This window comes from Chiroxiphia lanceolata, chromosome 5 (genome assembly GCF_009829145.1).
Source record: "Chiroxiphia lanceolata isolate bChiLan1 chromosome 5, bChiLan1.pri, whole genome shotgun sequence".
Classification (NCBI taxonomy): Eukaryota; Metazoa; Chordata; class Aves; order Passeriformes; family Pipridae; genus Chiroxiphia; species Chiroxiphia lanceolata.
In genome coordinates, this window is record NC_045641.1 from 67,484,685 (window position 1) to 67,498,301 (window position 13,617).

Sequence of the window (13,617 nt, forward strand, 5' to 3'; positions counted from 1 at the left end):
AAAGAACTAGAGACTTAACCTTTAGTATTTTTTTTCTGCTATTTTAATTACTGCTTCTTATTGAATCCTTCAAGCTTTGTCATCAGTTGAACAGGGAATCCATGGGAATTTGACGTGTGCATAAAAGATTTCTGAACTTTTGGTATTACTAATTGCTTTTAAAAATTAACCCTTATAGAGTTTTCTAAACCTCACAGGATAACATGCTGAGAAATTTGGTTAACATTTGGTTAACATTTTGTTAACATTTTCTTCTTTTTCTTTGGAGGGTATCTCTGACTGCCTCTCTCATTCTATCTTAATGAACTTTTATGTTGGTTTATTAATTACTCATTTACAAATGGTGCCTAAAAGTCTTTGTCGATCCCCAAAACTTTTAGTGCACACACGGCCCCAGAAACCAGCTCACAGAAACTTTGACAAGCAATATTATAACAGTAATTAGTATACAAAAGCTAGATTGGTTAGCAATAATGATTTCCAGACAAGGATGGATTTTTTCCCTAGTGCCATCTCCTCATGTCCTATAGTCACAGAGCAGAACAGAAATGCTCAGCATCTGTTACCAACTCCAACTATTTCCTATAATGCTGGAAAAGCTCATTTCCTTCACCAGCTGTGCCCTGAACAGAGAAGGGTCTGAGGTTGCTTGAATCTCTTCATTGCTTTATGCATAATGAATTCAGGGATAGTTCCAAAAAAGTATTTAGATGATGCTAAAATGTCATAAGAGTCAAGTATTTAAGTAGTTAGTGGGGTTTTTTCTGCTCCAGAACTGGTCCCCAAATATTGTAGAGAAAAATGGCAATATAAATTCCAGAGAGTCATTCTCTAAAACAGCACCAAAGAGAAGGAATACACGGGTGCACCTCATGGCAAAATTACATAGTCTAAGCACACATGATGGATGATGAGATGAATGAGAGAAGAAATAATTCAGCCCCAACAGCCCTGGGTAGGTGAATCAGATTTGAGTTTGCAAGACCAATGGACAGCAGATCATTCAACCCTTGACTGAAAAATGTACTTACTATTTTTCCTTCAAGCTGTTTACAAGATGCCATGAATTGTGCAGAGACCATTCCAGTTGCAGAGTGTTTGGATACACAAAGCTTGGTTCCCTAGCACAGCACATTCATAGTCCTGGAATACAACTGATGGATTTGGATAGATGAAGAAAGACAAAGATTGTAAAAATATTACTTAGCATAATAGGCAGTGGTCACAACACATCTGTGGACAAACATTTGTCAAGTTGATGTTAGGGATTTTAAGGGCTATATTTGAATGTGGATGATGAATTATCTTTATGTGAGCCTGTCCCACAAGCACAGCAGACAAGACAGAAGAAAGCACAAAAGCATGTTTCTGGAGAATGTATAAACATTACTGGATTTTATAAACAAAATTCCTGTCTCTTACACACAGTGAGAAAACAAGAAAAGGATAAAAGTCTGTTTCTCTTAAAACAAACAAACAAACAAACAAATTTCATTTTGCTGTTAATGCTGTGGTCTGGCCAACATAAAAAGAAGCATTTCAGTTCTGGATAGCTTAGACAGAATAGTCAAGAAAATTATTTTCATGGTGACAATTTCTTCCCTTTTCCCCCTTTTATCTTTACCCTACCTTTAGCCAGTGCTTTGTACATGATGCCAAGCTGAATTTTGTCTTTTGTTGAAGAGTTCTGATTCCATCCCTCTCCAAACTCACAAGACTACACCATCCATAAATACCACACTATTTAGAGTCAGGATGCTATCATTTTGCCACAGAAAAGTTTTCATAGATGTAACTAAACATTCTTTATGGCAGGAACTGCTGCATTTGTCTTTGCCTTAGCCATAGGACTGCGGAGTGAGCCCTTTCAGTGACGTCTAAGGATATTCTCTGGCAGCATTGTGTATCCCCATCCTGCTACCTGGCCTTGCCTAATATTCACACAGCACCTTGCTGCAAGTGTTATCAGGCCCTTTTAGGAAGGATGTATCTATTTTGCCAAGGTCACATTCCCACAAAACAGTTTCTTGTCATACACTGTAAGACAGGCTCTGTGCAAAGGAACAGCCCACACTCAAGATTTACCTTGCAGTATATCCTTGAGCTCGTTCAAACCCTGCCCCTGAGAATGGATTTGCATCTGAATTACTCGGGTGGGAAGCAAGTCAGGATTTGATCAGGCATGGATAAAGATTCCTACTTAAAATCTGCATTAACATATGGCTCTCCTTGATACAAGAGAGAGAACTATACAGAACTATTTTAAAAGACATGAAATGGCCCCAGTAAAGAAATGGGGTGTATGGTTGGCAAGACATTCTCCTGTGAAAGGACCTATGAAGGATGTCACACAGCCCATCAGCTTTGAGTTGGAAACAGAAAAAAGGATTCAGGAGAGTGAGAGTGAGAAGCAGTAGGAGGAAGAGCGCTTCGAATTCCATTCTAGGCCGTGTCCCACAGAAATCCCGGAGGACGTTGTGGGTGTTCCAGAGAAGAAAGAAATGTCAAATCCACAGCTTGGCTTCAGAATGGGAGATGGAAGAGTGGCCTCCCACCTTTCCAGGCATGCTATGACAACTGGCACCACAGTATGTCAAAAGCAGATGTTCCTCAGTCTCACCTCTTTGAACAGGCCTGTGACTCCTCCACCCTAGGTCTAAATATCCTCCGAAGTCCCGGCAGTCATTCAGCGTCTTGAAGATATTAACGATGGCAGCAATTTCCCCTTCCCATTCTCCTGATTAAACAGAAGGAAGGAGGCAGAAAAAAGATGAGAGACGTAAAACTGCAGATGTTGTCGACACCAATATCTGGTTCCACCAGAGAATTTGAACACTGAGGCGATGATGAATTACAGTGGGATCCCTACGGCAACCCAGATTGCAATCATAATACCACTGAGGAAGAATAAGGGCTAGCATTCATTACTGTGAACACTAAATGAATTTATGACAATTTCTACTGGTCCTTTCAAAGAACATGAACACATCTGTAAGATATTAAGATGACACGGCGCTGTAACTCATTCATTAATAAAGTCTGGTATTGCACATTCGTTGCAAAATTTGTCGCAACTGTTACCAGTGGTTTTTAATTCTCTAAGTGTATGTTATTAAAACCATAACACAAATCTCTCTGGTGGGAGAGTACTAACTAATTTGCAGACTATTCTTTAGGTGGTTTATTTTTAGTCCAGTCTTACTTTGGTGAAGAAACTGAACCTCTTCAGGTTTAAAGCAAGTAGATATTTAATCATTAAAAATATGTACAACAGAGTTACAGCCACCCTGCTTTCTTTTTGATAATACATCAATTAATTTTACACTATCAAAAACCTATTAAAAGACCTCTCTGTGATCTGAGTAACTGTGGAGGGAGAAATAATACCAGAAAAGCAAACCCTAAACAAAGAGCAAACCAAATAATAACATACCAGGCTGTGATGGAGTCAGAGCAGTCACAGCTGTATTCCTGGGAGTGTGGAGTCACAGTTTGCCCATTTTTAAGGACAGATTGTCAGGATACAACCTAGTCAATGATGAGAAGAATCAAAAATTAGCAAAATTTACGCATTTTACCCTGTGCAATTGGAAGAGTATGTATTGGCCACGTGTTATAAAGCATAAGCTTTATAACCTTGCTACTCCACTTGGCAATAGTTCCCACTAAGCTGTGTGTCTCAGCTTTGCACATGTATCACTGTCAAATACACCTGATAAAAGTCTTGCTACTGCAACAAGCCCACACATCTCTGCACAAACGTGCCAAACACCTACTGAGACAGAAGGTCTGCATTAGGGCATAGCATAGAGGCATTTTCATGCATGAGATCCACAAGATATTGTGAAGAGCATCCCCTGTGTATCTCCTGTGCCCTTCAGAATGTTGAAGCCTGGATTCTGCCAGCAGCTATGCAGTGCACCTTCTAGTGGTACTAATGGGGAAGGTGCAGCTGCCTTGGCCACTCCACTAAACCTGTCCATGGGAGGCTAAACACAAACAAATATTTGCAAGATTGTGGTCTTATTTACTCCATTAGACATAAAAAATTATTAAGAATAAAGCCTGCATCTTAGAAATACATATTTGATTTTTCTTCTATATATTGAGGGAAAAGAAGTTTGGCTTCCACTCAACAAAACTTGTCACAATAAACTCAGTGTTTTATAAGCTACAGGAGAAAATATGAGAAAATGCAATATTAATTTGAAAGAGCAATCTTCATATTGACTATAAATCAAACTAACAGTAAAGGTCATTCATAATTTAATGACAAAGTTGCAATTTTTTTAAAGTTATTGAACAGATTTTTGTACGTTACTGGAAGATATTCTGTGAAAATTAAGAAAACAATCTGAATATTTCCCTGTGAACTTCTAGTGATAGCTACAAATATTTGTGTTAACATGCTATTTATTTGGTAATTTTTCTACTAGTTATGAAGTATCATCTCAGCTCCTACGAGAGTGCTGGAAGGAAGGGTGAAAAACCAGACCAGGTCACTGAGGGTTTGCTGTTTGAAGCAAGGATCCAGCTCTGACCAGGTGTGCTCTGTTCTTGAGCAATCCTCACTGCAGGTCTGGGCTGCTCTTCTACAGCAATGGCAAAGACAACAGCCATGAGTTCAATAACCCCTTCCTTACTGCAGGAATTGTACCAGAGGAATGTGTTTTCTTGTCCATGTCATCAGTGGCATGATCTGCTCTACAGTTTGTAGACACTTGGACTCACTTGCACAGAGCTGCTCAGAAGATGAAATGCCACTCAGTTCTGTAGGATTCAGAGTGTCCTAAATGACCATCTGAAATCTGTCATTCTTTTATTCTCGTGACTCTTCACAATTCTCATGCCCAAATCTTGTTTTGGAAGTTGTTGAAACCTACAGAATTGTCATCTATAATGGGATTTCCAGCTTCAGAAGAAAAAAACCAAACAAACCACGACTTCAACATTCCTTTCTTGCTCATATATGTTCTTCACATGTTAACTGTCAGGCTTGCAGTGTCCCACCAATCCTCTCTCCTACCAGTCCTCTCTCCTCTGCCATTTCAGGAATCAAGTGGCATTGGCTTTAACAATGGTAACACCTTCAGTAAAGACACCATAAGCATCCAAAATGAAAAAAATAAGCTAACAGAATTTTGTCTTTAAACAAGTAGCTCCACCAGACCACAGAGAAAGAACACTCTGGACTTTGGCAGCACTTAGATATATCTTATTAAGTCAGTAAAGTTTTATTTAGTGCTGATTGAAATTGTGAGTCTTTCTAAAATACCTCTGTAAATTGTGACTGCTTGGATGGACCTGTGTTAATCAATCATGAAACAGCATTCTGCTTTGACTTAAGAGTGTGTAGATTCATCAACATTTCCAGTTGATAATAGGGAAGATAAGCCAGTGTAGTGGTTTTCTGTGGCTGGGTTTTGGTAGGGGGAGGGCTACAGGGGTGACTTCTGTTAGAAGCTGCCAGAAGCTTCCCCTGTCTGGTAGAGCCAACGCCAGCCAGCTCCAGGATGGGCTTCCTGCCACTGGACAAAGCTGAGCCAATCAAAAGTGACAGTAATGCCTCTGGGATAACATATTTAAAAGTTATTGTGCAGTCAGAATTCTAGCCAGGGAAGAGCAGAGTGAGAACATGGGAACGGCAATGCAGACACCAGGGGCAGTGCAGAAGGAGGGGCAGGAGGTGCTCCAGGCACCGGAGCTGAGGCCCTGCAGCCTGTGGGGCAGACCAGGGTGGGGCAGCTGTGCCCCTGCAGCCCATGGGGGACCATCGGGGTGCAGAGACTCCCCTGCAGCCCATGGAGGAGCCCCTGCTGGAGCAGGTGGATGCCCAAAGGAGGCTGTGACCCCGTGGGAGGCCCAAGATGGAGCAGAGTCCTGCTGGAGACCTGCAGCCCATGGGGAAGGGAGCCCACACTGGAGCAGGCTTTTCCTGAGTGGGACTTGTGGCCCCTGTGGGGGACCCACGCTGGTACAGCTCATTCCTGAAGGACTGCACCCCATGGAGGAGTGACCCACGGGACAGCAGTTTCATGAAGAACTGTTGTCTGTGGGATGGACTCACTCTGGAGAGGTCCATCAAGGACTGTCTCCCATGGGAGGGACCCCACAGGAGCAGGAGAAGGACTCCAACTCCTATCCCTGAGCAGCAGCAGAAACAACAACTGACCACAACCCCCATTCCCTGTCCCCCTGCACTGTTGGGGGGGAGGAGGGAGAACATGGAAGGAAGGGGGGGGGAAGATGTTTTATGGTGTTTTTCAGATTTTTTCACTTTTCATTCTTTTGCTCTGATCCTGTTAGTAAGTTCAGTTAATATCTCCACTTTGAGTCTGTTTTACCTGTGATGGTGATCACTGGGTGACTTCTCCCAGCTCTTATTTCAACTCATGAATCTTTCACTGGGTTTTTTTCTCTCCTCTGTCCAGTTGCAGAAGGCAGTAAGAGAGTGGCTGTAGTGAGTACCTGGCGTCCAACCAGGGCCAACCCACTACAGCCAGCTATATCCCTTGCATCATGAGGTGCAGGCCCACATTACAGAACCTGCAGCCACAGTTTCCATGCTCTCAGCATGGCTGGGCCCAGCTCTTTGGTGGTGACTCAACTGCAGTGCCTGTGCTCCCCAAGGGAGAGGAGGTCACCTGCTCTGCCTTATTGCAAGGCTCAGTGTTGCCCCTAGGAGTCAAAAAGCCACAGATAAACTCACTGAGGACTGTGGGTAGAAACACTTCACTGCTTTGATAGGTGTAGAAAAGGAGCCTACAAAAAAGAGTGAGTTACCCTTAGCTCCATCTCAGTCAATAATTCCCACAAGCCAGCTATCCTCCTGTGCTGGGACTGCTCTTTTTCCTGGTAAAACAAGAATATATTTTTAAATATACCATAGTGCTATTTTCAAAAATGAATTAACCTGTGAAACACTATGACTCACCAAAGATGCAAGGGGAAAGAGGGAGAAATCCAGGGCACATGGCTCTGGTGGGTGGAAAGGGGTTTCTCCTGACTTCTGATGGATCAGGCTGAATTCAGACTGACAGCACACAGACTATCTGGGATCAGACCCCACGTACATTCAGCTTTGCTTCCTTTCTCCCTAATTTTCATAAAATGGAAGGGCAGAAAATGAACCTGCCCCATCATTCAGGCAGTCAGTGGAGTTATGGTCTTCACTCAATGATCTCATTACCCATTCCAAGATAATATCCATAAGCATGTTTTTTGATCAGCAGAAGTGGCAATGCCACTGAGAAAATACACCACGTCAGACACAAGTACCAAAAAAACATTGCTTATGACAAAGCAAGGTGGCCCTTGGTCTATAGGACTAAAGCCTAAGGCCTTCAAAACCCATTTTTGATAGAAAAAAACCCCACTCAAACTCAGTAATATTATGTAAAAGAAACACAGTGAGTACACAGAAAGCAAGCAGCAGTTGAAGCAATCCTGGACCAGCCTTGGGCCTGAACTATCCGAAACCTTTGCCTGTGTCCATGTTTAGTATTTACTAAAATCTTATGCCTTGGCACCAATAAAAGATTTCAGCACAAGCTGACTGCACAGCCACTAGGATTTTTAATGACCAATAAATTATCTGCTGCTTTGGAAAAGCCAGTTATCATATTTAATTTGACAGCCCCATACGGCGTGAATTCCACAGACACAAAACAAATGTCAGGCCTCGAGACTAGTGCACATTTCCCCAGATGCAAAATAGACACTCACCAGTTGCTCTCTTAGGAAGATGGAAAAAGCTAATCCCTCTAAATTATGCAAACCAAACAGTGAGTGAAGGCTTAAAGATCCAGCATTTATTTTTAACAAGTAAAACATTAACCACACTACTGCTTTTCACATCTGCCTTTTAATTTTTTTTTAATTCTTTTTTTGCCTTTCAATGATATGCAGTGAAACTATTTTAAGATCTGCTCCTGAGTGCCTGCAGCTGGCACATCTTGGAGGGAATAGTAGGTGCTCATTTCTCCTCAGATCTGTCACCCTGCCTCCTAAACGTTTATCATGCTCCTGTAGAGAGACTTGGACCATGGAAGATCTTCTCCAGTCCAACCCCTATTTAATTTTGCATCAAGGAATACAGTGAGTGGAGAGCTTTTTCTCTTATTCGCTTTGTATCTCATTCAGATCTGGGCTGGAACAGAAACAGAGGAGGAACATCCACTGAACTGTAAGTGCTTTCCAGCTCTGGTTCACATCTGTTACTAATGTATCTTTGTGTTACTGGATAGTTAATAAACATGGAAGCAAGAGCTGCCTGATAAATTTGGTCCTATAATTTCAGAAGTCGGTCCCTGGCTCTGACACGAACCTCTTGGAGAAGCTGATGTATTTACACCATTCATTTTCCACATTTGCAAATTGAAGTAACAGCACTTTCCTTTGCCGTAAGCCATGTGAGAAAGTCGGAAGAGCTCCGCGTGAAAAGTTGGTGCTACTGGAAAGCGGTCTAATGGGGCAGGCGCCCTACTGTCACTTTGCTGTCATGTGTGTCAGGACAGGGAGACACTCCGGCTCTGCGCAGGGTTGCACAGACTGGTGCTGGCGAGCAGCTCTAAGGGAGCGAGAGGGAGGGAAGGAGAATCCTTGAGACGCTAAAATAACCCGCGGGGCAGACTCGGCGCTAGCAAGCGCTTCGCTCGGGACTCGTGCAAGCGAACAACAGCCGCTCCCCCCCGTAATTTAAACGCTGCGGTACCGCCGAGCGCTCCCAATTACAGGGTTGCGTCCGCTCCTCCGAAAAAGCACCGCGCCGGGCAGCGGGTCCGGCGAGAGGCCGCTGCCTCCTCCTTGCTCGGCACCGGCACCGACACCGGCTCCGGCAGCGACACCGACACCGGCTCCGGCAGCGGCACCGACACCGACACCGGCTCCGGCAGCGCCGCTCCCGGCGGCCCGCAGGGGGCGCGGCGGCTCCGCTCGGCGGCCGCGGGCGCTGCGGGAGCCCCGCCGGGCGGGCGGAGGGGCGGGCGGACCTTGTGCCGTGTGCGGCCGCGCCGCTGCGCCGGGGGAGCGCCGGGGGAGCGCCCGGGGCTGGGGCCGGGGTCGGGGCCGGGGCCGGGGCCGGGCCGTGCCTCCCTCGCCGAGCGCCGCGCCGGGGGCACCGCCGAGCGCGGCCCCTCCGCGCTGCCGGCAGCGCGCAAAGAGGTGAGCGCCGGGCGGGGCTGTGCGTGCCTGCGGGGGCTTTTCCGCGGGTGTGGGGAGAAGGGAGGAGCCGGGAGGTGGTGGAGGGGCTTGAGGAGGCTACCGTGAAGCGGGAAGATGCGGTGCCCGCAGGGGTCGCGGAGCCGGGCGTGCCGGGCAGCGCCGGTGGCCGCAGCCGCGGGAGCCGCCCTGCGCCGGGCGGGAGGGCGGGCGGCACCTGCCGGGACCGCCCGGAGTTACGGGGCAGGCGGTGATGAGTCAATATCTGCACAGACACGTAAACCAGACCTGCGGGGCAGCAGCTCGTGCCGCAGGCGACGGTGCGGGGTTAGGGACCGGCGGGCGATCGGAGGAGGCAAACACCAGTGTTCTTCTCTCTCTGTCCCCTCCGCCCATCCCGCTGCGTCCTGAAGCAGTTCGTGCTTCTAACTGTCCGTGCAGAGTGAGAGTGATCTGATACTTAGGCTTAGGCAAAAGGAATCAGGAGCGCTACGACGTCAGACATGAATCCGGACCCTTCTCGATGTAAAGTGTCTTTACTCTTTCTTTTTGCAAGCTTTTTTTTTTGAATAGGAAAAAGCCTCAGGCTTTTATTTCAAGAAACGTGTTTGAAATGGATTTTGCTGTAGAGCAGGTAATGCTGACATAGTGAGCTTCCTACGTCACTGTTAGAATTTATGGCTAAAGTGGGTACTTCAGCACAACAGCAAACCTTCATAACACGTTGCATTCACAGGTAAAGTTCTGCCCTGTTTTAAAAGTAGAGTGAATTTTTGATGTTTAAGTCAGGGCTGAGGGTCATCATCATCATCTGAGTTGCCATTTTTTCCCCTCAAGATTTTAAAACATTCTACAGTGACAAGTATGGTTATATATTTTACTGTCCAGATTGGAGAAATCAAATCAGAGAGATGAAGTGTCAGGTGACTTGCTCAAAGTAAGGCAGTGAAACTGTGAACATAGATAATTCCCATACAGCCTGTTAAAGGTACATTACCAGCAATTCTGGCATTCTTTTGCTAACCCCATGCTTTACTGAACGTTTATGTGTGAGCACTAACTTCCTGGGTACAGATTTGCTTAGTGCAATGGGCAAGGTACAAGTGCTTAGAGGTTTTTAAGCAACTGCAGCTGAGTAATTGAAACCTTTTTCGGAACTGGAAGGCTCAGGGAAAGATTAGCTATCTGCAGGCGCTACTAGTGAGTGCTCACAGCTATTAAATAATATTCTACAAGAAGTAATTCATTGCAGTTGAGTCAAATACAGTAAAAATATGCAATTGCAACTGAAAGAGAAAGAAAGAATAAGGAGCCTTGTAAGGCAGGCACTCTGCCTTGTTGAGTACCTTTTGCAATATTACAGTGCCAGCATGAAGCAAACAGCAGTAGCCAGAAAGCTGAAGGTAGGTTTTGCACAAACAGTGCCAAATATGTCAGTGGTGTTACTGCAGTGTTTAAAGCAGGAACGGAGCATCGATTATCGTGACTATTTAAGAAAAGCAAAAAGGGAAGGGGGCGGGGGAGGGGGAGAGCCTGGCTCCTTGCAGTTCCATCCTTGTGGTATTCTTCCCCAGGCTCTGCATTGACGTCACAATGACACAGTGAAGCCAAACACAGGAGCTGGGAACAGTTCTTCTGCTTCACTTTTGATAATTGAGTGAGTTTGCCACCACCCCATTCCTTCCAGCATGGCTAAGAGTGCAGAAGTGAAGTTGGCGATCTTTGGTCGGGCTGGTGTGGGCAAGTCAGGTATGTTTGTCTTCTGCTTTTTTCTTCTGCTTGTCAACAGGCAACTTTTTCCTCCCTCTGTGCAGACAAACTCTTTGTACAAAAGGATATCTGTGACCTTATTCTTGTTAGGGCAGTCAGGATGAGGCCAGGAATTCTCTCTGCCTTGGCTTTTTATGCTATTTTCTCCAGGTTCTCCAGAATAAAAATACTTCTATCACTTTTTAAGAAAAAGCCCAACAACAAACAAACTTCCCAATCCAAATCAAACCCAATTCTCATGAAGTAAGTGGCAACATTCCTCTTTTCCAGTGGAACAGAATTAATAATATTCAGTTTGTCTCTTCATAGCTTGTGCTAGATGAAAGCATTTATATTATGATCCCTCTCCCCTAAGATCAGATCCTTTTCTAAATATCACATTACTTCTATAATAGTTGTAATTCTGGTTGATTTCCACAGGAATTTTAGACTCAACAACTCAAAGAATTTTTGTTCTCAGTGCTCTCCTGGTTTTACGTATTTGCCAGGAAGCCAAGAAAATACGATGTGTAAAGTTTGGATTTGTAGAGATCTTTTGAGAAATAAACATAGTCTGGTGAGTTCATATGGTAGAAACACAAGGGGGAGGCATAAATGTTAAAAATCCATTTCTACAGACAGCCTTTCCTTCGATGAGATAAGGAGTGTAATATGAGAGTTGCAAGCTCCCTCAGGTATTTCAGTGGTGTTGCATTAACTTGACAGCTCCATGACCACTCTAACATATCTTTGCCCCACAGGGATGAGGAAATAAGGAGACTTAGTCTAATAATGCTCCTGTGCCAGTTTGGGAACTGTAAGATGCTGTTTATTCTAGAAAAAATCTGCACAAGAGAAGCCAGGAGATAATGATGTACTGGTAAGAGCATTAGACTAGACTGAGCTGCTATCAACCATCTCCAGTTCCCCAAAGTGACTTTATATTAGACATGCCAAGATTCTGTCCCATAAATGTATTATTGTTTCACTAACTTCAGAATGGGTCGTTTATAAAAGCACGTTTACCCAGAAGGTATTTTACCAGAACACTGTCAGTGAAGTAGCTCTGTCGGCCTTCACGAAAAAAGGCGTATGTGAGGCAGAACTTCTTGGAGACTAAATTACTTATTCAAAGACAATGCAGATTAAATTCTACCTTTTTGAATAGAACACCTGAGGGAATTCTGATAATATACTGGGATAAATTTAAACTGTTCCTTCTTCCCTGCTGTGTTCACCCCACCCCTCTTTTGTATTTGTATTTCACTGTCATGTCTAAGTTTTGTAAATAACTTCAGTGGTTCTCCTTTTGGTTTATCTTACATTTAGTTGATGGTTTCTGTGGTTGTCCAGTCTTTTGACTGGATTGAAAATAATGCAAAAGAATGCTGAAGTATTTGCAGGAAACTTGAAACACTAAGAAAGAGTCCCCTTACCCTGGTATTCCTAATAGTTTGAGAGCTTGTCTTTAAAAACTACAAAACTACCTGTTAAGTGCTCAGTTAAAGTGCTACACCAGCATAGGATCAGCAAGAGCCTTTTTTTACCTGTTGCATCCTTTTTGTAGATTTCAATATACTAGGATTTTGTGGTAAAAATGTTTTCCTGTGGTCCTGGAACCGGGTGGGAGATAAAAGAAATGAAAAGCCAATAAAAACATCCTAGTCCTTCAGAATCCTCCTCCTCTTTCCTTTTTTTTCCACTTGACATGCAAGGAAATATTACATAAAATATGACTAAGGTCTCCTCTTTTGACTGTGACCACGTATGTGAATCTGTGTGGAAATGAAGGCACAAATAAGTGGGCAAGAACAGCAAGGTGAATTTAAGGGGGTGGAGCACTATCAGCTACCTCCACAGAGCACCAGCTGTGCCTCCCAGATTCTCCAGCTTGCTTATGAAAACCCCTCTTGTACATTCCCATAAAAGGATCCAGTTTCAACAGCTCAGGCAACTCCAGAGAAATAAGTGTGTCTGTGTATCTGTGTGTGTGTGTGTGTGTGAGGGGGGTGGTGTCTGAAAATACCTGTTTGCCTGTAGCCAACAGTAACAATAGTGGGAGCTATGAAAGTGCTAAAAAACAGAACTGGACAGAAAGTAATCTCCAGATAGCTGGGTCTGATTGATAATACCCTGCTAGATAGTGTTGATACTGTCTTTTTTTTTTTTTTTTTGGTGTAACTGTGTAGTTCCCTATTCCTGTGACCAGTTTGTAATGCATTGTTGAGGCAGGATCCTGTGACCATAGCTTACTGGAATAGACTTGGCCAGACAGCTGAAAGATAAGCCAGACTGTAGAAGCAAGAACGTGAGGCAGAATGCTGGAACATACCAGATATGTGCAATGAAAAGGAGATGTTGGGTGATAAATAAGGCCACTATAATTGCCAGAAAATCATGCCAAAATATGGTCACTGGCTTGCTTTCTTGGCTTATCTTCATTTGCTGAGGAAGAGCCAGGAATTAGATTCTTAATCTCTAAGTGGCTTCACCACCTGACAGCATCTGTGGAGTTACAGACACAGCTCTTCTTCCACTTCCTGACTGAGACTTTGGATGAGTGAGTCAAAGCATCTATGAAGAAAGAAGTGTTGTGCTTCAGGACATGTGGACAATTAAAGCTGTCCCTCCTACACTATGAAAGTCATTAGACCTGTTACCATTACTGGGAGCTGAGGAATGTCCTAATCTCATCAATGCTAGACATCT

At 44.2% G+C, this 13,617-nt stretch overlaps 1 protein-coding gene and 1 long non-coding RNA gene across 3 annotated transcripts in view; one reads left to right on the forward strand and one right to left on the reverse strand.

Annotated features, from left to right (window-relative positions):
* Window positions 1–1,037: 1,037 nt before the first annotated feature.
* On the reverse strand, window positions 1,038–9,549 carry LOC116787553. The gene is made up of 4 exons (XR_004357325.1): window positions 9,448–9,549; window positions 3,434–3,528; window positions 2,621–2,737; window positions 1,038–1,154 (listed from the first exon to the last, which is right to left on the reverse strand). It is a non-coding gene; the product is annotated as an uncharacterized LOC116787553 (long non-coding RNA).
* The window catches only part of RERG (RAS like estrogen regulated growth inhibitor), a 101,917-nt gene continuing 97,371 nt past the window's right edge, over window positions 9,072–13,617 (forward strand). The window contains exons 1-2 of one of the 2 annotated variants that reach the window (XM_032689275.1): window positions 9,072–9,162; window positions 10,734–10,908. In XM_032689275.1, coding sequence (XP_032545166.1) covers window positions 10,848–10,908 — 61 coding nt within the window. In that variant the 5' untranslated portion in view covers window positions 9,072–9,162; window positions 10,734–10,847. Of the gene's footprint in view, window positions 9,163–9,767; window positions 9,896–10,733; window positions 10,909–13,617 lie in introns of those variants that run through there. The other variant, XM_032689276.1, reaches the window with a different exon arrangement.